Source organism: Rattus norvegicus, chromosome 3, assembly GCF_021556685.1.
Source record: "Rattus norvegicus strain SHRSP/BbbUtx chromosome 3, alternate assembly SHRSP_T2T, whole genome shotgun sequence".
Taxonomy (NCBI): Eukaryota; Metazoa; Chordata; class Mammalia; order Rodentia; family Muridae; genus Rattus; species Rattus norvegicus.
The window spans coordinates 117059999-117084528 of NC_141536.1; the positions used below are offsets into that span (position 1 = coordinate 117059999).

The following is a 24530-nucleotide window of genomic DNA, read 5'->3' on the forward strand; positions in this document are numbered from 1 at the left end:
ACTTGAGGACCAGAGGTTCATGGTTTCAGCAGCAGCTAGCCACAGAGTCCCCAAACTGTAAGGTCCTGCTGAGTCATTTCACACATTGAACCACTGAGGCCCAAAAGAGAGGAAAGAGCTTGCCCAGGTCCCACCAGGACTTCACAATGGTTCTGCCACTCTTACCAGAGGATACACAGATAGCCTGCTGCTTGTCCCATGGTTTTTCAAAAGTAAGAAGGTAGGAAGAAAGATAGAACTTACCATAGGACTGTTCGCATAAGGGACTATGGGGTGAGCACGGTATGGGTAGCTGATAAAGGGTGGGGGGGTGGTTCCGGTCCTCTAAGGGTGGGGCCAGATTGATGGTAAGCATTGGATTCCTTGTTATATCCCATCCAAGGGGGGAGGGGAGAGAGTGAGAGAGAGAGAGAGAGAGAGAGAGAGAGAGAGAGAGAGAGTTATCTGCTTCCTACTTCCATCCATTTACCTAATATTCATGGAGAATCTGTTAATTCCCAAGCCCTAACCTAGGCTCCTAAGGTCCAGGGAGGCTGGGAGCCAGGGATGAGCTTCATGAAGCTCTTAGTACAGAGGAGAAAAACATATAAGCAAACAAGTCTAAAGCCTCCTTGAACATTGTTACAGACAGAAACTTTGGTTTCAGATAGCAGTATCTGGGCTGAGATGAACGCCAAGCGACACTCAGTGATTTTGACAAACCGTACCCTGCATATACATCTGCTTCCTCCATTACACTGTTCCTTCAGGTGTTTTCCTCCATGCTTTGTGCCTCCCTGTCTCCAGAGCTAGGGGAGGAACCCAGTTAGGGAAGGGCTGTAATCACCAGAATGGTGGCTGTTTCCCCCACCTCCCTGCTCACCAAGTCCTGACTATCATCTTGCTGTGATGGGGCAAGTCGGGAGGGTGTGATGCTGATGGGTCTGGATGACCTGGGTCACCTCAGGAGCATCTCCAGGGCCAGATCATAGAGACACAGAAATGGTGACCTCCTGTACTGTGGGGAGGATTACAGCTGCCATGAGATGACAAGCAGTTTACAATTTCTAGGTTTCTACCTCTTCCGAACCACCAAGGCATAAAAGGAAGAGCAGAATTGGAGGGGAAGTGGGGAGAAGCTAAAGGGATGCAGATATTATCAGCAAGATGGAGAGCTTACTAACATAGGGTGGGCAAAGCGAGATGGCTCAGTGGGTATAGGCAGTAAAGGTGCTTAATGTGCAAGCTGGGATCCTAAGTTCAATTCCCAGAACCCATGTAAGAGTGTAAGGAGAGCACCAACCCCATAAAGTAGTCCTCTGACCTCCACATGTGTGCCATACACCCATGCCTCCATACACATTATGCATGCACATGCATGCCCATACACATGTCACACATGCATGTAAACATACACACACACACATGCACATACACACACACTAATATATTTTTAAAGAAATTCCTCTCAGGTAGCCAGGTTTAGTGGCAGGTATTTTGCTGGCACTTAAGTATAGAAGCAAAGATAAAAACTTGGGGACTCGGGTTGTATAAATTGTGATATGATGGCCAAGGTGAGAGAAGGGCTAGCCAAACGGAAGAGAGAGAACAGTCAGGGCTGGTTCGAAGTTTGGTTTAACTCATTCCCTTGGCTAACCACCCTCATATCCACCTTGTTAAGACCCCTAACTGTTCTGCTATTGTTGAACTTTGAACCCTGCATATTAAACAAGTTAATTAAATTAAAAGAGAGAATTGGTCCAGTACAGCTGATGGTCCTGAGCCAACAATATGAGACCCTGAGGACAGGACCTAAAAAATATGAGTTAGTCACCAGAGACCCCTGAGCGTAGCTCCAAGATTGGAGCTTGTACAAGGGAAAGCGGGGAATGAAGGACTTCAGTACTGAAGTATAAGAGCTATTAAGAGGCTTGGCCTGGTAGAAAGTAGGTAGGTTATGGGGTTCATGTGAAGGATCCCAGGGGCTTTCGCCAGCCTTATACCCAACAGCTCAGGTCAAGATTAGGTCAAGTACCAGCTTCTCACCTCTGGTCAAGGCTAGTCCAAGTTCCATTCTCCACCCACAGTTCTTGGGAGGAGCAGGGACATTCTTGAAAAACCACAGAATGTACTGATAGTCACCTGACCCTCTGGTCCCAGATAGAGTTCAAATGCATGTCATATGCTTGCTGGCCAATAGATTCAAAGGTCAATATGCTTAGCCAATAAGTTCAAACTGTATCCTTGCTAATGTAACCTGTACCCCTAAAGAGTATAAAAACTGTTTGATATAACCATTCGGGGTCACCTTCTAGTCACTCAGTATGAGTGGCTGACTGAAGGTCAACCCCAACGTGCTGGAAAAATAAACCTCTTGGGTTTGCATCAGAAAAAAAAAGAGTTCAAGATGTATCTATAAGCAATATTTTGCAGACTGAGTAAGTTGCATTTATGAATTAAAGAAAAAGAGGTCCTGAGGCCCTGAATTTGAAAGAGCAAGGGATATATGGGAGGACCTGGTGGGAGAAAATTGAAGGATATAATGTGATTATATTATAATATCAAAAATAAAAACTATAATATAAAAATATAATATAAAAAAAACTATAATATAATAAAAACTATAATATAACTCAAGATTATTCTTGACTATATAGTGAATTTGAGGCTATACTGGGTTGCATGAAATACCATCAGAGAGAGAGAGAGAGAGAGAGAAGAGAGAGAGAGAGAGAAGAGAGAGAGAGAGAGAGAGAGAGAGAGAGAGAGAGAGGATCTGAGGAAAGGTGACCCTTATCTGAGAAGCTATGAGAGAGATGGTCTCTGAGATTCAGGGTTAATGATAATGGTGGTTCTGACTCATCCCACAGTGGTAGGGAATAAGGTTATTGGGAGGTAATTATCTCAGCCCTGGCATGCCTCAGGGTGAGTATAAAGGGGGTGGGATTTGATGAGGGTGCATAAGCCTTGGGTCATGGGAATCTGTGTTGGTTTCCTATTTCTTTGTCCACAGATCAAACCAGCACCTATAACCTTCTGAGACATCTGCATACTTCTCAGAGACAGACAGGAGAGGGTGGGATGAAGGAGAGATGTGGGGGTTGGGGGAGAAGAAGGGGATGTGGCCAAATATTGAGAAGTAGCAGGGTTATAGGGAGAAGGAATAGCTGGGGAGGGAAGCCTGTGAGCTGGAGGAAGTTCAGGGTGGGGGAGGAGATGAGAAGGGCTGGGATGCTAATGTGGACTCTGAAATGTGTAACAGGTATGGTATGATGCTAAGGGAGTCTGAAGGCCAGCCTGGGCTGTGATGGACTGACAGGTGCCACTGGTAGCCATTTGTCCCTTCTGCCAGTGATAAGGAACATGACTCCTCTTGGCTGAGGGGAACCAGCTCCATAAGTTCCTGAGGAACGCTGGCTTTTATCTAACTGCCAGACCTCCACCTAGAGTCCAGGTTAAACAAATTTCTGGATATTGGGACTGCTTTTGAAAAATGAGGAAATGGAGTTTCCTTTGGACCTAACATTCTCCTGGCAATGTGTCAGCCCTGTCTACCTTTCCAGCTCTAATGCAGAGAATCTAACTTTTCCTTTTATCCTGCTTTGGACAGTGGCTAAAAACCTAAACAAGCTTTCCCTAACTCTCTAAAACCTAAACATGCTTTCCCTAACTCTCTGGCCCTCCCCACTGTTTCCCTGAAGAACGGCCCCTTTCTACAGTGGCTTTCCATGTCTGCTGCTAAGTATGCCTGATTCCTAGGACCCTAACGGAGGAGGTGTGGCTTTCCTCTTACCTGTCTGCTTCTCTACCCTTCCAGCACTGCCAAGATTTACAGCTTGTCTGTCCTGCTGTTTTTCTTTCAAATTCTAATCAAATGGTCATTGAGCTAAACAAAAATTTAAAGATTATGCAAAGGTACTAGAATCGTTAAAGGTAACCATTTTCCTGCTGTTTCAGTTACTTCTCTGGTGCTATTTTAAAATACCATAACTAAAATCAATTTATACAAAGAAGATATTATTTGTCTTACTATCCCAGATGGATAAGAGCCAAGCACTGTGAGGCAGTATGAGAGCAAGCAGCAGGCATGGCAGGCAGAGCAGGAAGCCAATCAAGGGAGCTCAGATGCTCAAATGAAGCACAAAGGAGAGAGAGAAAACTAGAAGTGGTGTGAGGATCTGAATATTAAAGCTCATCTCCAGTGACATACTTCTGCAAACAAAGCCACACTTCATAAACTCCCTCAACAGTGACACCAACTAGGGACCGAGTGATCAAATGTCTGAGTGTATGCAGGGCGTTTGTCATTCAAACTACCACATTCCACTTCTTGGTCCCCATAGACTTGCTACCATGCCATATTGCAAAATGTGTTTGATGTAACTTTAAAATTCCCAACAGTCGTTCACAGTCTCTTAAAGGTCGGAGCCTCTTCTGAAACTGAAAGCAATCTTTTAATTGTAATCCCCTGTAAAATACAAAGGCAAATTACATACTCCCAACATATAATAGCACAGAATATATATTACCATCCCAATAGGGAAGAATGAGGACACAGGAGGAAATACTGGACCAACGCAAGACCAGAACCCAGTTAAGAAAACATCAAGTCCTGGGTTGGGGATTTAGCTCAGTGGTAGAGCGTTTGCCTAGCAAGCACAAGGCCCTGGGTTTGGTGCCCAGCTCCGAAAAAAAAAAACAAAAAAAACAAAAAAAAAAAAATCAAGTCCTGTAGTTCCACTGTCAAAGGGCTTAGATGGGTCTACCCTCTCAGCTTTTCTCCCTGCAACACACATCTCTCTCTCAGGCTGGTTCCATTCTCTGTATGCAACTCTTCTAGACAGATACCCCATGGCTCTTAACATTTCCAACATCTTTGATCTCCAATGCTATCCAGGCTTCACTTTCACAGCTTAATGTAATGGCCTATGAGAGGCACTTCTCCCTCAGGGCCTTCATTCAGATACTCCCCTGCCACATGCTCTCTGGCCTCAGCAGCTCTCTGAAACTTCATAGGAATAATGTATAACCTATTTTTTCTTCCATCCTTCGTGTCCCTAAAGTCAGTGCTATTTGATCAACACTGCCAGGTCTGGATCCAGTGTGGGATAAACCCTGTCCCCTTGACTTACATTAGCACTGACATTTTTGTTCAGTTCCTTTCTTGGAAAAGAGAAATGCTGTGTTCTTTCACATGTTAGAAGCTTAGCTGGGTGGGGGTCTTTCCCTGAGGGCACCTTCCCTTCATTACAGTGCAGAGTAAACCTCTCCTTAACTCTTCTGTTCTTCTAGCCTCTCTTCTAGCACATACCTTGGCTATAACATTAAGCCCCTTAATGTTCCTTTTCTCTCCAAACTGTGCATTTTGTATTTCTTTTTGGTCCACTTGTTCTTTCTCATTGTAGACTTGCATAGGGGGTATAAATGATTACCATACCAGAGATACAATGTTCTGCAGTCTTGAAATTTTCTCCACTAATGAGAAAATTTTGCCTTTTAATTTAGCTTCAGGCAAGTTCTCGGGATAAGGGCAGAAGGCAGACAGATTCTTTGTCAAAATATCATGCGAATGGCCTCTAGCACAGTTGCTGTTAAAATGTTTGCTTCCTTCCTAAACCTCTTGAGCTGGGTCTCTACAGTCCACATTACTGTCGGCCATCTTCAGGGATCCTGCCAGAACATCCCATCTCTGCTTACACATGTGCCTTAGTCAGGGTTCCTGTTCCTGCACAAACATCACGACCAAGAAGCAAGTTGGGGGGAAAGGGTTTATTCAGCTTACTTCCACATTGCTATTTCATCACCAAAGGAAGTCAGGACTGGAACTCAAGCAGGTCAGGAAGCAGGAGCTGATGCAGAGGCCATGGAGGGATGTTTCTTACTGGCTTCTTCCCCTGGGTTACTCAGCTTGCTTTCTTATAGAACCCAAGCCCACCAGCCCAGGGATGGCACCACCCACAATGGGTTGGGTCTTCCCACTTTGATCACTAGTTGAGAAAATGCCTTAAAGCTGGGTCTCATGGAGGCATTTCCACAACTGAGGCTCCTTTTTCTGTGATAACTCCAGTTTGTGACAAGTTGACATACAAAACTAGCCAGTACAACATCCAACAGGTTTTCTAGTCTAAAGTTCCAAAGTATTCAATGTTCTTCCTAGAGAACAGCATGGTCAGGTTCTTCGCAGCAACAGTCTATTCTGTGATACTAATTTCTGTATTAGCTATGCTGTATTAGTTACTTCTCTATGGCTGTAACTTAAAAAAAATATCCAAAGCAACTTATGGTTCCAGAAATATTGGAGTCCGTCATACCAAGGAAGCATGACAGCAAGCAGCAAGCAGCAAGCATGACAGTCAGAGTAGGATACTGAGAGCTTAATCTCTAAACACAAGGATGAAGCAGGGAAAGTGGTCTCAAAGTGGATCGAGGCTCTCCATCCCAAAGCCCGTACTTCCTCCAGCAGGACTGCGCCACTTAATGCAGTGTTACCAACCTAAAGAGTGTTACCAACTAACAACCAAGTGTCCAAATGCCTGAAACTATGGGGGACATTTCTCACCGAAACCTCCACACCTATCTTCTGACCATGACACTTGCCAAACCACTGTTCTAAGGCCAATGATGTAGGTTCCTCTTATACTCTAGAGTCTTGGGTTCCTGGGTGGTGCTTGTGGCGTCAAAAGTAAAGGTAGCAGTTGTACAGGGGTTCTATAAAACTACAGACTCGAGCACCTGCATCCACACCCCACTGACTGCAAAGTTCTGTGACTCCTCCTGTTTCCATTTGAGAAGTTGAGACGAGATCCCTCAAGTGGTTAATGAAGATTAGAGAAGACAGCATTGCTAAAATACTTAGGAAACTACTGTTTCACAGGAAGTCCAAATAAAACCTATTCAGTGTCTCTGCCCGCAATTAGTGTATTGCTTCTATATACACCAAACAACATAGATGCAGGAGCCAGGTACCCTTAGCTAGGAAGTAACTATTTAAAGAGATTTCTATTAGTGCATTTCTTGTTGCTATGACAAAATACTTGGGAGAGTAGCTTACAGGAAGAGAGATTCATTTTGAATGACATTTTAATCACATTTGGGAAGAAAGTTGTGGTGCCTGCACATTTGTTGGAGAATGTTTTACCTCATGAAGACAAGAAACAGACACAAGAAAGACAAGACACTCCCAAGAACTCATACAATACCCAGTAAGTGATCTATGTCCTCTACCAAAACCCACCTCCTAAAGCTTCTAGGACCTTCAGCACCAGGACCAAAATAGCATCACCAGCTGGAGACAGAACTGCCAACACATTTGGGAAGGGGGTACATTTTATATCTACCCATAATAAAATTATTTCAATTTCATATCATATGTTACATTTCTCACATTCTATGTTCTTTTTAAAATATGAGTAATATATCAAGAGGTAGAATGTTTCCTCTCCTTAAATCTGTACAGGCCACTGTAACTGCCAAAAGTAATAGAATATGGTGGGGTAGCAGTAAGATTTCTTAGCTCACAATGCAAGAGGTTTTGTAGCCTCCTTCTTGGTCTCTTAAATCCCTTGTCTAGAGAGAAACCATGTGTCTCAAGTATGGGACACTTAGACAGTCAGTCCCAGGGAGAGTCCATTGTGAAGAACTGAAATTCTCAACTTAGGTCCACTTCTCCAATCACGTAAGCTAAGCACATTGGAAGTGGGTCCTCTAACCCAGAATAGGCCTTCAGGTAAGTCCAGTCCAGCTGATGTGTGATTGAGCCCATAAGGAACTCCAGGTATGCACTGGCCAGATGAGCACGAGCAAATTCCTGACTCACAGAAACCACATGTCCTAATTTACTTTCTGTCACTGTGTAAGATATGATGTCACTGACCAAAGACAACTTGGGAAGGAAACGGTTTATATTATTAGCTTACAATTTCCAGGTGACAGCCCATCATCAAGGGAACCAAAGCAGGAGCTCAAGTCAAGAACCCAGAGACAGGAATGGATGCAGAAACCACACCTGTTTACTGGCTTGTTTCCCTTGGCTTGATTAGCTTCCTTCCTTATACAGCCCAGACCCACCTGCCTAAAGATGGTACCGCCCATAGTGGGGTGGGCCCTCCGATAGCAATTGACAATGAAGAAAATCCTCCTATGATATGATGTATGACCATAGACAAATCTGATGGAGGCAATTCTTCAATTAAGGTTCTATCTTCCCAAATAACTATAGTGTGTATCAAACATGAAAAAACTGACACACAGTATAAGATAGCAATTCTAGTTTAGATAGCTAAACTCTGAGGTAAGCAAAATGGTTAAACAATAGATTACTAATACTCTCTTGTTATTAATTTCTTGAAACTAATTTGATGCATATTACTGAGTCTAGCTATCATTTTAAAATTGTTATATTCAAATCATACTATAAAAGGTAAATAAGAAATCAACTTTAGTCCAGTATAGTTAGTGTAGGAATGCTTATTGCAACTTTGTGAGAATGCATGGCATTCTGATCAGACAACATGTAAAATACCATGGAGTTACCAGCTACAAATGCAGACTTTCTCCTGTGGGATGCACTGGGAACCAAAGTCAACTCAAACGGTCACTATTCATGACAGAACATTTTGGAAAGCCCAAACAATAACTAAATACCTGACATAAAGAAGGGAAGGTTTATTTGGTTCGTGTTTCAGAGGATTGAAAAAATATCTTTTATTCTACTGATGTAATTGTCATTTTGGATGTTTATTGCTAACCTAGGCCTAGTCCTGGAAGCTTCTAGCCTCTGTACAACCTTATCTCGGCCTAGAATGTTTTCAGCCTCTGAGACTTACTACTAAATAAGCTCACCCTTTCTAGTTCTTTCTGATCTCTAACCTGCTGGTTCGACTCAGCTGTTCTGGCCCTAACTCCTCTCTAAATTGAATGATTCAATCTGGCTTCTTTCAGTTTCTCACTGAATTGCTCTGCTTGGCCTCAAACTGACTTTGCAGCATGTTCTAATCTGACTTCTCATTCTCTGGCTATTTCTGTCTTCACCTATGTCTAGCTTGTTCTCTCTTCGACTGTCTCTGTAAAGCTGTCCAGCTCTCTCTCTCTCTCTCTCTCTCTCTCTCTCTCTCTCTCTCTCTCTCTCTCTCTCTCTCTCTCTCCACTGCTCCCTCTTAGAGCTTCCCCTTCCTCTCTCTTCTCCTGAGAGTTGGGCATATCCTACCCTGTCAAATCTTTCTCTGATTTGTCACTTTGTCTGCCACTCAATTAGATATTACTTTCAAACATGGCTGCTCCCTTCTACAAACTAACTTTAGCTTCATCATTTGGGATTAAAGGTGTGTGCTAAGGCCGAGCCTCACCATAACTAGAAACAGGTTTTTAACAACACAATCTCAGGGTTCATATAGTGATCAAATCCTGCAACAGTTCCCTTTTTTCTTTGAGCTAAAAATTGTACACACTTTAACTTTTACAACAGAAACAGTTATCAATCCCATGAATTTAACATTCCAAACGTCCTTATGAAGATCTGTCTGCGATGACCCTTCATAACTGAGGTCCTGGTCATCTGTCTTCAGCAATAGTTCATTTCATCATCAAAGTTTTCAGTCTGCCAGTCTGATGAGCAATCTGTCCTTTTTCACTCAGTTTGTTGGGCTGTCCCTCTGCAAAGGGGATCAGCTTTCCTTGTCGTCTGAGTTGCTGTCTTTCTTTGTCTCTTCTTTCCTTGTACCTTTAACGTGGAAGCTTCTTATACTTACGTTGGATCTTTATCAATTTTGATAGAACCCACAGTCTTTCACCACCTGTGGAAATACAGAAAGCAAACAAACAAACAAACCAAACAAAACACTGTTCCCCAATGTAACACATTACCTGACTTCCATTCTGATGTTAAAACATCTTTAAAGCATACAGGTTGATCTAATTCAGCAGTTTTTTCTATAATCTGTGTCTTTTAGCCGATCTTATTTCCCCATTCTGTTTATCAAGGTGAAATCAGGTCTTTATGAATCCACACATGAATTAAACACTTTAGGCACTTGCATTCCATGCCAGGCTCCACGCCATCGAGGGAGGCTTCTTAGGGTTGTCAAAGGGCTGTGTATCTCAATCCTCAATTTCGTTAGGTGCCACGGGTTCACAATTAATCACTTCCTGTTCTCTTACTTCCTCTGTCTTTTGTCTCTCAAGCCTTTGTACTGCCATAGCTATTTTTGGGTTGCACAACTATTTTATCAACCTTTACTGGAGTAAAAAAATATAAAGATTGAAATCAAAAGTAGGGAGGAGTTTACTCTGGTCGTTAAAATTGCAATGAGCACAGCAATGACTTTGTCTTTCTTTTCTTTTTTCCTTTCTCTCTCTTTTTTCTCTGTTTATTGATTTTATTTACAGAACACACTCAGGGTATAAAATAATTTTTTTAAAAAAAATAGGGTTTAGGGTCTGCCCCAACACAGTTATAACTTGCCAAGCATAAAGACAGCACAGAAAGGTAAATATACAACTTAAAGATAAAGGGGCTTTTTCAAGTAACATTTCTATCCCCTTAACGTGTACCCTTGGTTTAAGGGATCTGAAATGGAGTTTCATTTTTTTTAATCCAGGAAGAATCTGTCTATATAATTAAAATTGTCTTTTGCTGTTGCTTACTTACTCACTGTCTCGGAGGCCCTGTGTCATTCCTTGCTCTGGGCTTAAAGTTCCCCACCGCTTCTTTGGAGTCTCCCAAATCAAACTCAAAGAACTGATGCTTCCTCTGGAGACAATCCCAGGCAAATTTCTCCTCTGCAACTTTCTGTCAGATGTCTCCTGTCCTCTTTGACGTTCTGTCAAATGTCCTCTGTTTTTGGCAATGGTGGAGGGCTTTCTCTTTCTCCAATCACATCGGGGGTCAGATGTAAATGTAACTTTTATTTGCCTGGTGTATGTAATTGACATTTTGGAAGCTTCTAGCCTCTGTATAATCTTATCTAGGCCTAGGATGTTTTCAGCCTCTGAGACTTGCTACTAAATGAGCTCGCCCTTTCTTGTTCTTTCTGAACTCTGGCTGGCTGGTTCAATTTGGCTCTTCTTGCTCAAACTCCTCTTCAAGATGTTATTCAATCTGGCTTTTCTCTCAGCCTCTGACCAAATTGCCCTGTTTGACCTCAAACTAACTAGCAATCTGTTCTAATCTTCTGGCTCATTCTCATTCTCACTCTCTGGGTCATTCTGTCTTCACCTGTGTTTAGCTTTTTCTCTCTCTGCAACCTGTCTCTGTACAACTGTCCTGGTAAAACTGCCTTTCTACTCTTTCTCTGCACCACTCTCTCTTAAGTCACTTCTCTTTCCTCTCTGTTCATGTGAAAATTGGGCATGTCCTGTTCTGTCCAATCTTTCTCTGATTCATCACTTTGTCTGACACTCATTTAGACCTCACCTTCAAATGTGAGTGCTTCCTTCTACAAATTAACTTTACCTTCAGGATTTGGGATTAAAGGTGTGTGCTAAGACTGAGCCACACCAGAACTAAAAACGGATTTTTTTTCCAGTAAACAACAGAATCTCAAGGTTCACAATGTGATCAAATATCCTGCAACAGAGGATTCAATTTGGCTCTACATGTGTCTGAGGGCAACATCTTGGTGGCAGGAAAATGTGGAAGAAGAGAGCTGCACAGTAGACTGTTGGGTCCCCAGTACTCAGTAGGACACTCAATACATAAACAAATAAACCTCAAATAGATTAAAGGATGAGAAATCTAGGATTGAGGTCAGATTCATCATTCTGTCTCCTAGAGTGGCTCTACCAACTGACGGTTTATCCCCATCGCTACCTTCCCAACTAAGACTTGTTTGTCACTCTTTAAAATGTCCCTCTGTCATTATCCTTTCAGGTCCTGGGCCCCTAACAGCATGTATGGCTAAACAGTAATTAGCCAAGTGTGACTCAACTCAGGTGATGTCCCTGCTCATTTGGAACATAATGATGACGAATCATTACTTATTTCTCATGTTTTTGAGTGCTCTAAATGACAAGCTTCCTCACAACCACTCCTGTGACATCATTATGCCCATTCTGTAGAGAAGGACAGTAAGATACAGACCATACAAGTAGAAAGCTGCTCATGCAATAAATGGTCAAGTCAGGCTCTGACCATTGTAGTTGACTCTGAGGCTCTACCCAGGAGCATTGAATGTCACTGTGCCACCACTGAGGACCACAGTGTGCCACCGTTGTTCTATCTCAGCACCAGACATGAGATTGAGGCAAAGCTTATGTTGCCAACCCTCATCACTGATCTATTCTGATACGAGTTAGCCTACTTGCTGAAATTTATTTTTAATTCCAAAATGAATTTCCTTTGCATTTCCTTAGCTAGTCACAGGCCTCCAGACAAAATAATAAAAAGAAAAATAAAAAAGAGTCTGAACAAGAAACTGCATTCTAGTTCTAACTTTCAAATTTTTACATTTTCTTTGTATAGCGGGTTTGTGGTTTGTTTTGGTTTGTTTTGATTTGGGGTTTTGTTTTGTTTGTTTTTATTTTTGTTTTGTTTTGGTGTTTGTTTTGCTAGTTTGTTTTGGGCTTGGGATTGTTTTGGGGGGATGTTTTGTTTTGTTTTGTTTTGTTTTGTTTTGTTTTTTATGACAGGATTTCACTACATAGCCCAGGAGCACACTAAGTAGAACACATATGTAGTTGAACACACTATGTAGACCAGGCTGGTTCACACTCACAGAGATCTACCTGCCCCTACTGTGGTTCTAGGCCTAGTATCACATGAACTTTAAGTACTGTTGATGACAAGGGTCAGTAGTGTCATGAACAGATGGATCTGTACTGGCACGGTGACACAGATGGAAGACAGAGTCAGGTACAAAGGAAGCTGCCTCAGGAGCTTGGCCTCACTTCTCCCCTCTTCCTGTTCAGGGGTCAGAATCACCAAGGTGGACTGGCAGCATTCAGAAAATGGTGCTGCCCACCACACCCAAGACTACCCTTGCCCTGAGCTGGTGGTTCGAAGGGGCCAGTTATTCAGTCTGACCCTGGATCTGAATAGAGCCCTGGACAGCGAGGAGGCCCTCATCTTCACCGTGGAGACAGGTAACTGGCCTTGTCAAAAGCCCTGGTAGCCCACAGACTACCGATTTTCTGACCAGTAACTTGAGATCCTTCCATCAGTAGCCTGGGTTTTAGGAAAAAGTGAGTCTCTGGGAAGTGGGCTGAATCCTGAGGGCCTCTGGTAACAGTCTCCAGGGGAAAGGTAGAAAATGCTGGGTAAGGTAACCTCTCTGGAACCCTGTGTATAGGAAGGGATCCAGGGCTCATTATTGGCATGGAAAATAGTCAGACACTTCTGGAATCCAAATTCTTCTTTGCTTTTCCAGCCAGATTAAAAGCCAGCAACCACTTTCTCCTCTGCCCAAGGGATGGTTGGGAGCCAGCTAAGAGGTGCCTACTCTGTCCCAGGGCTTTCTGAGCTTGACCAGTCCCTCCTTTTACAGTCTCCCTCACAGCATTTGGGGGATGAAGTCTGGGTTTCTAGACCTATAGTTTTTCCTCTTCTCTAAACAAATATTTTGAGGAGACAGAGTCTCTTGATTCCTTCTCCTCCCCGCCAGGACCCCACGCATCTGAGGCTCTCCACACCAAAGCCATATTCCAGACAGCAGAGCTAGAAATAGGGGACACCTGGACAGCTGCAAAGGAGGAACAGACAGAGAATACAATCACCGTCAGCCTCTCCAGCCCTTCCAATGCAGTCATTGGCCGGTACCTGCTGAGTGCCAGGGCCGCTTCCCGCAGGAAACACAGTGACCGAAAGCTGGGCCAGTTCATTCTCCTGTTCAATCCCTGGTGCCCAGGTAGGAACTGCCACATCTAAGACCGAGGCAAGTCTATCTATGGTTGGATGGCATGGGGTTGGGGTTGGGGTTCTTGGAAAGCAAGTCAAGGGATAGGAAGTCAAAAACCAAGGGCTAGGATCAGGCAGAGGTCCCTCAAATCAGGCATGGCAATAGAGCCATTGGAGAGAGGCAGGAAGCTGGAGGTTTCTCATGTAAGAGACCAGTCAGGGGCTGAGAAAAGTGGAGAGGCTCAAGGATGGGTTATAGTGGCAGCAGTGGTGGTGGGGTGTCAGATGGGTCTACTAAACTGCATCCCTCAGTGAGAATGTTTCCCTCCTTGCAAGGTGGGAATAACAGGACCCAACTCTTGTAGAAGGGGCAGGAATTCATTTGGCTGGCACTGCAACATACAAGTTGGATCACAAGGCCTCAGCAAGGGGTGGCTAGGATCAGGACCTTATTAATGTTCAGAAAATATAAGGCTGCCACTAGCATCAAGGTGGAATATCCGTTATATCAAGGGGTTGGGGGGGGACTATCCAGAAATAGTGATTCTTAGCAAGAGAGGCATGGAGCTAGTAAGCCCCTTGCTCTGTCGAGATCAGGTCAGCCTCCAAGCTCTGTCATATTGCTAAGCTCTTCCCAGGATAGTAAGCACAAAGCCCCAGCCCTCATGGGGTCTGCTGACTGCTTTTCAGAGGATGATGTGTTTCTGGACTCAGAGGAGGAGAGGCAGGAGTACGTGCTTAACGACAGTGGCATCATCTTCCGAGGCGTGGAGAAGCACATCCGAGCCCAGGGCTGGAACTACGGGCAGGTCTTCAGGGGCACAGCCAGATGGGGTGGACTGGGACTGGCATTTCAGAGGCACAGCCAGACAGGGTGGACCGGGGCTGGGGCGTGCTAAAGGCAACCTAGGAGACTTCTGTCTACCACCTCCTCCTAGGAGGGGCAAGCTGGGCCAACTCTTACGGCAGGCAAATCCATTCATTCATTCTCTCAACTCCCATCCCTTGTGCCAAGGCCTGTGCTGAACCCTTGGAATGGGGGAGCTATGTTAGACACAGTTTGGAAGTAGAAAGCAGTTCTGTGTGGAAATCTAAGTAGCTACAACCAGTGATTGCCAAGCATGAGCATGCATCAGTCACAGGAGGCCTAAAATCGCAGGTGGCATAGAAGCAGGCCTAGAAATCTGTGCTTTAAACAAGCACCCAAAGCATGCTGACACTGTTGGTCTGGGACTCTGCTTTGAGAGCCCCTCCATTATCTGTAGAGAACTTGTTCTATACCCACGGCAGGCACCAAAACACGTAGATGCTCAAGTCCCTTCTCTAAGAGATAAAGGTTAGTGTGGGCTTGAACATTTGTATGTGTTCAGGTCTAAGTCACTCCTAACGCCTAAAGCAGTGGAAATGCTAGACATCTGTACTGCGTTGTCAAGGATGACAAGGAAAGTGGCACATACATTCAGTTCAGACACAAGGGTACAGAACATACACACATAGGGCTGATGAGCTACAACACCAGCCACAACGGGTGAAGAATGGAGATACATGGGACAGCAGAGACAGCTCAAGAGAAGGTGAAAGGATTCACATCTGAGATGATAGATCCCAGGATTCACATCTGAGATGATAGATCCCAGGATTCACATCTGAGATGATAGATCCCAGGTTCGGGTCCCTGTCAGAGTTAGGCCAGACCTAAATGGGGGTAGGGGAGCAGCCCAAGCAACTAGGAGTAGAAATCAAGGGAGATTCTATTAAATCTCTATTAAAGACTCTATTAAATAGACTCTATTAAAGGACTCTGCCTGCCTAGGCTCCAGGTGCCACCTGGGACTTGACTGTCCACCTAAGGACAGGCTGAGGCTCAAAAGCATTGAGGGCTGCAGGGCTGGTCAGCAGTAATACCCTGGAAGTTTAGGGTCCATCTAAAGAGTCACCACCCTTAGCTACAGCTTCTTCTACACCACAGAGGCCCAAGGCTGTTAAACCTTCTGGATTCTTAGAGGACGTTTGCATGGAAAATCCTAGTAGTTAAGTGTCATCAGCTGATCCAAATGTACATGAAATGTGTAGAAACATGTAGTGTGTCAGTAAGATGGATATGTGGCTCAAGGACCATCATGGGGAGTCATGGGAAGGGCGTGGGAAGGTTGAAGCTTCCGAGATGACCCTTTGAAGGATTTTAATGTCCCCAGAGGGAGTTGGTGCAAACTGGTACAGACATATGCAACAGATCAGGTGGGGTTTTGGGAGGGCCTGGATAAGACTCTGCCTCTGAGTACAGCTTCTCTGGGAGCAGTTTGAAGAGGACATCCTGAACATCTGCCTCTCCATCCTGGACCGAAGTCCCAGTCACCAGGATGACCCAGCCACCGACGTGTCCCACCGCCATGACCCGGTCTACGTCACCAGGATCATCAGTGCCATGGTAAGGAGGCCATTACCATCTTTATAGCCTGCCTTCAAGAAGCCCACAGACCAGTCTCAGCACCGCACCCTAAGAATCTCACTAAATCTTGCCTCTTGCTCTCTCCATTGCTTCATAACCGACCACACCCAAACTCTGTGCTATCAAACACCCTGTGCTACAGTCAATTCTGTAGACCAAGAATTTGGCAGGACACCATAAGAATGGCTTGCTCCAGCTCCTGGATGCTCCAGCTTGGGGTTCCCAAATGGTTGGAGATGCCCAAGGTGGTTAGGTATTATCTTATCTCAAGCCTTTCACTCTGGCTGTTGGTAGCTCTTTGTTTACTGCTCATCCTGTGCCTGATGAATTTCCCAGCCCTCACTCAGGCCTCCAGGCTGGAGGGGACTAGAAACTGGGACAAGCCAGGAATCTCACTTCTGTGATCAAAGCAACAAAGCAAGAACATTTCTGATCAAATTGTCTGAGCCCAGATCCCACTTCTCCAGGGAAGGAGTGCCCATTTTTAACTGATCATAAGCTAGAGGCCATATGCCACAAAAGGCAGGAAGAGAGCTTACTATTTGAATTTTTTAAATTCATCTATTATATATGAATACACTGTAGCTGTCTTCAGATACACCAGGGTATCAGATCTCATTTACAAATGGTCGTGAGCCACCATGTGGTTGCTGGAATTTGAACTCAGGACTTCTACAAAAGCAGTCAATGCTCTTAACCACTGAGCCATCTCTCCAGCCCTTGAATTGATATTTATTTTTAATTAAAATATAGTTACATCATTATACCCTTTCTCTTTCTGCCCTCCAATACCTCCTTTGTTCCCTCTCAAAATCATTTGCCTCCTTTTCCCCCATTGTGGTGTGTGTGTGTGTGTCTGTGTATGTGTGTGTATACAATGCTTAAGTATATAATATATATAAATACGAGCCTCTTAGTCTGTTTACTGTTACTTGTGTGCATATGATTTCAGGGCTGACCACTTGGTACTGAATAACAAATTAGGGAGTTCATCCCTGGGGAAGACTGTTCCTCCCACATCATTCTTAGTTGTGTGGAGTTCTTCGTCTATAGGTGGGGCTCTATGAGATTTCCACCTTGCATGGTAGCATGTCTATGGCTGTTGTACTTGTTCAGACAGCCATTCTGTTGAGGTATCATAGGCAACGTTTCCAGGTCATTTCTAAGAGATACAGTCTCACAGCGGATTTCCTGACCCTCTGAGAAAGACTAATACCGTACAAGTATTGAGGTCATGGTTGGGGGTTTGGGATTCTAAAAGTAAAGCTGTATTTCTTAGACGGTCTCAGCTGCCCAGGACTTTAGAATGATGATGGAGGTTAGATAGTCAACATCAGCGAAGGATCCCAGAGCTGCCATACTGCATCCTGGGGACAGCCACCCAGGCTGCAAGTCTAAGTCCCGAACTCATGGCTTGCACCTTTGCTAATCGATTGAAGGGGGACCCTTAATCTCTGAATTTCACTTTTCTCCTCTGAAAATATACAGGAGGAAAAAGGGCTTTACATTGCAGAGTTAAAACGAGTTAACCCTCCAGACATAAAATCCTTGGGGCAGTGCTCCATGCACAGTAGTGTTCAACAGGCACCTGACCGCAGCTATGGTTACAGCACCACTAATGGTCCCACATTTAACTAACACACAGATATTTAAAGCAGGAGAAACTCCCTAGTCATTGATGACTTTGGACAACAGACTATCCAAATTGAAGATAATTGGAAATTATAAATAATAAAAAAGTAGGCTTTTTAAATTTTGTGTATGGGGAAGTGTTTTGACCCAGTCCCAGGCTTCTTGCATGTTAATCATGTGATCTACATTCTAGACACACACACACACACACACACACACATACACACACACACACACACACACACACACACACACACACACACACACACACACACGTTGTATTTTAAGAAAGCATTCAATTGACTTGGGATTCCAAAGCTTGAAGATGACTTTACAGTGAAAGGAGATTTGTAGAGATACCTGCCCCATGACTGACTTATACCTTCTCTGCTCAGGTGAACAGCAACAATGACCGTGGTGTGGTACAAGGCCAGTGGCAGGGCAAATATGGCGGTGGCACCAACCCACTGAACTGGCGTGGCAGTGTGGCCATCCTGCAGAAGTGGTTCAAGGGCAAGTACAAGCCAGTTAAATATGGTCAGTGCTGGGTCTTCGCTGGCGTCATGTGCACAGGTATGGAAAGAAAGACTTCTCATCAGCACACACACACACACACACACACACACACACACACACACACCTTAAATTTGCATGGGTTTACATAGATTTGCATATGCTATAATCAGTTTTCATTAATGAAGAGGAAATAGAAATCTGGTTTAGGAAGAGGGGAACCAAACAGCTCATTTATTTGGCATTTTGGTCTTTTGTTTGGCATAAATCCTCCCTCTGCCCCATCTCATTGAGTGTCACAAGTTAATCCCTGTGGTCCTCAGAGTCCCTCAGAATGGTACATAGCCTTGTCCTATGGACCCAGAGCTTGCCTACCAAGATGAAGGTGACAGTAGCATCCACAGACGCCGTCTGAGAGACTGCAGAGGACTTGGTGGTTCTGAGGGAGGAGCTCCACAGCGGAGAGACTGGGGGTTGAGGCCAGAGAGGCAGAGCAGCCTGCAGCAGACTCTCTGCTCCACAGTCCTCAGGTGCCTGGGGATCGCAACCAGGGTGGTGTCCAACTTCAACTCAGCCCACGACACCGATGGCAATCTGAGTGTGGACAAATATGTGGACTCTTATGGCCGAACCCTGGAGGACCTGACAGAAGACAGCATGTGGTAGGTCCCAGGTCACTGAGAATCAGGGGTCAGGAGCTGCTCAGCCCAGTCCTGAGTGCTCAGTCCCTCTCTCCTCTCCTTAGACAAGGTCTCCTGGTGTTGTCACCTCCCTTTAGCTCTCAGACATTTATCAATGTATTTTCCATGAGAATAGCCTCCCTAGGGGAGTGTCACTGCCCCATAACTCCAGCTTAGTAAAGCAGGAGTCTGGTTTTCCTATGATGCTTGCTTGCTTCCTGTGTGACCCTGTGCTAGTGACACCACCACTCCTAATCTCATGTCCTCACCATGAACATAGAAAGATGAAATAGTCAAGGCAATCTCCCCAGGGCTCACACATCTGCATAGCCTGCACCCTACCACCCTCCCATCTCTCAGGCCCAAGATAAACACACTTCCCAGTTCCCAAGGCACTAAGAATTTCCTGTTTCCTGGGCTTTGTATAGACTGTTCCCCCTACCCAGAAGACTGTTCCCTCTGGTCTCTCTCTGGCTAATTCATCTGAATATAGGCCTCATATTAGTTATCATTTACCTAGAGTAGGTTTCCAGCAGTCATTCTTTGGTACAAGGCCCTAATTTTCTGCACAGAATTTATTATAGTGTTTGAGGCTCCCTATCTGTCTCTTTCATTAAAATGAACACACACACATAAATATACACAAGACTATACATATAGTTACACACGTGTTCACAAACAGAAACACACTCGCATAAATACAGAGACATACATATACACACATACATACAAGTAAGCATGCAAAAACAAAACATACCGCAATATACAAGTAGGAAGATGCATAAACACAAAGAAACAAATATGCAAGGGTGCAGACACATAAGCACACACTTATGCACATATGTACATGCACATACACTTACATGCACACACATGTACATCCAAATGTACACTCACACTCACATGACAATTGCTACTATGATATCCTGCCTTTTTGCCTGGTATGGCAGCACATGACTGTGATTCTGGCCCTCAGGGGCTCATAAAGAAAGATCCATTTTCAGCCTGGCTTACATGAGGAGCTACAGACCAGCCTGGTCTACATTAGCCACAGAGTGTGAGCGGCATGAGGCAAGATCTTTGGCCTGACCTGAAGTTGTATTTCTTTCATTTTGAAAGCAGGTTGTTCATATGTGGCATACATCCATACACACACAAATGTGAAAGTGTCCCTTAGACCAGGCAAATAAGTGAGACCCATGAGGTGAGAGCAGCCCTGACTGGTCTGCAATAGGGACTTCCCTTCTCTGTGCCTCTGTGTGTGCATAGCTGCCTCCTTGCCCATGTGTCTCTGGCAGGAATTTTCACGTCTGGAACGAGAGCTGGTTTGCACGACAGGACCTGGGTTCATCCTATGATGGCTGGCAGGTTCTGGATGCCACGCCCCAAGAGGAGAGCGAAGGTAGGGTTCATTGGGTGGCCCCAGCCCCACTTGGCAGAACACTGCTCATGATATCTCTCCTGCCCAGGTACGTTCCAGTGTGGCCCTGCCTCGGTCACTGCCATCCGTGAGGGTGATGTGCATCTAGCCCACGACGGCCCCTTCGTCTTTGCCGAGGTCAATGCGGACTACATCACCTGGCTGTGGCACGAGGACAAGAGGCGGGAGCGTGTGTACTCGGACACCAAGAAGATTGGCAGGTGCATCAGTACCAAGGCGGTGGGCAGTGACTCCCGTGTGGACATCACAGGCCTCTACAAGTATCCAGAAGGTGAGGGCCTTTATCAGCCTCCCCACATGGTCTGTGGGCTGCCGATGGCCCATGGGAGATCTGAGGCCAGACCGTCTCCAGATGTGAGGTTGGCAACAGTAGCTTCGGTTCAGCATCCTTTGTGCCTCCCGCGCCTGCCTTCCCTGCCTGCTGAGCCTCTCTTCTGGGTTAGCTTTTCTATGTACAGTAGTGTGAGTGGTGTTTCCTCAAGGTGTGGCAGAGAGTGGTCATGGGGACAGTAGCACGTGGTGGAGATGGCACAAGCAGGAGACACGGACTAGGCACAGTGCAAAACAAATGTCGGGGCCCCTGGATTCTGTCATTTCCCTGACCTCTGCCACAGCCAAGCCCCTAGTTTATGGAAGAACCTGTGTCTGTTGGGGAATAAAAACAAGACAGATGGAGGTTTTCTAATTGCCGCCACCAACACTGTACCCTGAAGGTCTCCTTTTCCCATAGGGAAGTAGACCCCTGGACAGGGTGGTAATTTGGCCATATGCCCAGCCATGTCTGCTTGTTAGAACATCCTACCAAGTGATTCAGAGCTGCTTCAAACTGAAATCAGTTTATCTCTGCTGCTCCCTGAACACAAACCAGAGCAGTGACACTGGCAGGTTACAGGAAGGAGGGGGTGCGTCTGTTCCAGAGTCCCTGCCAGAGCTGCTGTGTCCACATAGTGTGTCCTTCCAGTATTGCCCCTGCCCAGATAATCTGGGGCTCCGTAAGACGGGCGGGACTGGCATGGGACCCCGCCCTCTGTGGAAGGGAGTCTGATATTTACCAGCCACTCTGCTGTTGAAAACACCCCAAACTTCAGCTCTATTCTCCCAGACACCAGCATTTCCTTGGTTACCACCTCTGCTGGGATCACCACCCTTTTGTCCTCTTCCTGTCCCATCAGGGTAGGCTGGTGGACAAGGAGAGCTTGTCAGCCATCTGCAGAGACTTTCTGGAATTCAAAATGTGGACTCCTGAGATCTGTCTGTCTGTGTCTGTCTGTCTGTGTCTGTGTCTGTGTCTGTGTCTGTGTCTGTGTCTGTGTCTGTGTCTGTGTCTGTGTCTGTGTCCTGAGTTGGCCTTGGCCCAAAATCAGTATCCCATTATATGATGGTGATGAGTGTCTTGACACCCAGCTGTCAGAGATTCTGAAAACTCTGATTTTTTTCTGTGTGAAATTTCCTGACCTGATGGGATAACAACTATTGTGATGTATATTTAAATAGAGAAGCGAACATGGACATTTGGCAAAGGACTCCCTATGACACTTGGGCCTCCAGGCTGAGTGCTTGGAGAGCCATGGGAGTGTCAGGTGGTAACAGTTGCTGGGCTTTCCCAGAGCAACAGAGTCTGGACCCAGCTTGGAAGAGTGGACTGCCTGCTCCTAATGCGAGGGTTCCCTGCAGGGTCACGGAAGGAGAGGCAGGTGTACGGCAAAGCTTTGAAGAAACTGCTCAGCGTGGAAGCCTGGGGGAGGAGACGGCGGATCCGCAGGGCCAGTGTGCGTGGCATCTGGCGCGATGACCTCCTGGAACCTGTCACCAAACCCAGCATCACTGGCAAGTTCAAAGTGCTGGAGCCGCCGGTGCTCGGCCAGGACCTGAAGCTGGCTTTGTGCTTGACCAACCTCACCACCAGGGCCCAGCGGGTCCGAGTCAATGTGAGCGGGGCCACCATCCTCTATACCCGCAAGCCGGTAGCAGAGATCTTGCGGGAATCCCACACCATGAAGCTGGGGCCACTAGAAGGTAAGAGCAGGGAGTTCTAGTGGGTTCCAACCAATGCCTCCTTTTCCAGGTTGGCTGGGGGATGAGCAGCAGTGAGGGGGATTCCCAGATTTACATTCCTCCCCAGGAAAGACAGCCCCTAAACCTTGCTGTCAGTGCTTGCCTCCTGTACCCACTTTACAGATAAGAAAACTGAAGGTCAGAGGAGGAAATCATGGTCTTGTGATTGACTGTGTTATGATGGCAGTACAACTGACAGGTGGCAAACTGGCCTTGAGGGTGAGGTGACTTACACACTAGTCACCATGTGATTATTTACAGACCAAACAAGCACATGGTGGGAGCATGTCTCAGTGCCCAGGACATCCACAGGTATCCTGGATACCAGCAATGGCCCCATCATTTGGGGAAGTAAACCCACACCCAGAGTTCAAATTCATACCTGGTACATGTGGTGGCAGGCATGTCCCAATCCAGGCAGCCTGGCTTAGAGGAACTCGGGGAGGTTTGGGGAGGTTGGGGAGGGTGGGGAGGGTGCGGAGGTTGGGGGGTTTAGGGTTCTGTACCCAGAACACTGCCAGAGCCCAGCACTGCAGCATTCAGCTGTTTGTCTACAGACTGCACGGTGGATGGCTCATCCCATACCTAAGTGATGCTCCCTTGATGAAGCATTTGCCTAAGATCCACACTTGACGTTTCACTGCAAAATGCCATCATGGCCCTGGGCCTTTTGAAGATTTTTAATTATTTTATTTTATTTTATTTTTGCTAATGGAACAGGGATGTTCTTTTTTTTTTTCTTTCTCCATCTTTATTAACTTGGGTATTTCTTATTTACATTTCAATTGTTATTCCCTCCTAGTTTCCGGGCCAACATCCCCCTAACCCTTCCCCCTCCCCTTCTATATGGGTGTTCCCCTCCACATCCTCCCTCCATTACCGCCCTCCCCCCAACAATCAGGTTCACTGGGGGTTCAGTCTTGGCAGGACCCAGGGCTTCCCCTTCCATTGGTGCTCTTACTAGGATATTCATTGCTACCTATGAGGTTGGAGCCCAGGGTCAGTCCATGGATAGTCTTTGGGGAGTGGCTTAGTCCCTGGAAGCTCTGGTTGGTGGGGTGTTCTTCGTGAGCCTTGAACACATCATCCTTCTCGTGTGATTTGGACCCCATTTGTTCTCTACCATCCTTTTCCTAATCGCCTCTCTCCTCAGCACATCTGTCTCCACTTGACTCTTCACACATATGGTCCTTCTCTGTCTCCCTAGCTACGAGTCATTGTTCTCTCTGTCTCTGTATGCCTCCCATTTCTGTCTCTGTCCCCACACCCTTCCTAATCATGTGTGTTGTGTGTGTCTGTGAGTATCAGTCCTTGTCTCTTTTCTCCCATGCTGTCTCAAGTCTAAGGATACAGCTACACAAAGTCTAATTACCGTCACCCTGCTGGACCAGTTCCTGACAAACCTATCTTGTGGGCTTAGAGGGGCACAAAAACCCATGAAGGGAGTGGTACACATCTTTAGCTCTGATTGTCATTTCTTTTCACAAAATCTAAATCACAAAATAATACTTTGCAATAGAATAAATTATCATCTCCTGGCTTTTAGCATTTTTCATGCTCAAACTAATACATATTCATTATAGACCTTAAAAAGCAAAAGAGAAAAATAGCCTCTTATCTCATTCCTACCTACGGACTGCTGGCAGGTTCTCCTTCTAAATGTGCACTGCCTGTTTGCCTTCTGAAAAGCATAGTCCTAATTAAATATTGCCATGCTGGGCACTGTTCATATTAAATTAGAGCTCATTTTATAAGCTCTTCATAGGTATCACTTTACTTGGTTTAAATTTTTAGATAAATTCAAGGGTTTTTCTTTTCCAAAGAACAAGCTTTAGATTTGACTGGTTTTCAATACTGACTTTTTTTTTTCACTTTAACATTCATTGGTTTCTACTCTAATTAGTATTATTCCCTTTATCTTTCTTTCGTACTGTTCTCTTTTTTGTATGATTC

At 45.3% G+C, this 24530-nt stretch overlaps 1 protein-coding gene across 1 annotated transcript in view; it reads left to right on the forward strand.

Moving 5' to 3' along the window:
- The window catches only part of Tgm6 (transglutaminase 6), a 37868-nt gene that overhangs the window by 6744 nt on the left and 6594 nt on the right, over positions 1-24530 (forward strand). Inside the window, exons 3-11 of the mRNA XM_087654954.1 lie at positions 12883-13056; positions 13575-13817; positions 14498-14616; positions 16107-16235; positions 18284-18461; positions 18925-19063; positions 20380-20483; positions 20551-20793; positions 22197-22538. Of these exons, the coding sequence (XP_087511080.1) occupies positions 12883-13056; positions 13575-13817; positions 14498-14616; positions 16107-16235; positions 18284-18461; positions 18925-19063; positions 20380-20483; positions 20551-20793; positions 22197-22538 (1671 nt within the window). The remainder of the gene's footprint in view (positions 1-12882; positions 13057-13574; positions 13818-14497; positions 14617-16106; positions 16236-18283; positions 18462-18924; positions 19064-20379; positions 20484-20550; positions 20794-22196; positions 22539-24530) is intronic.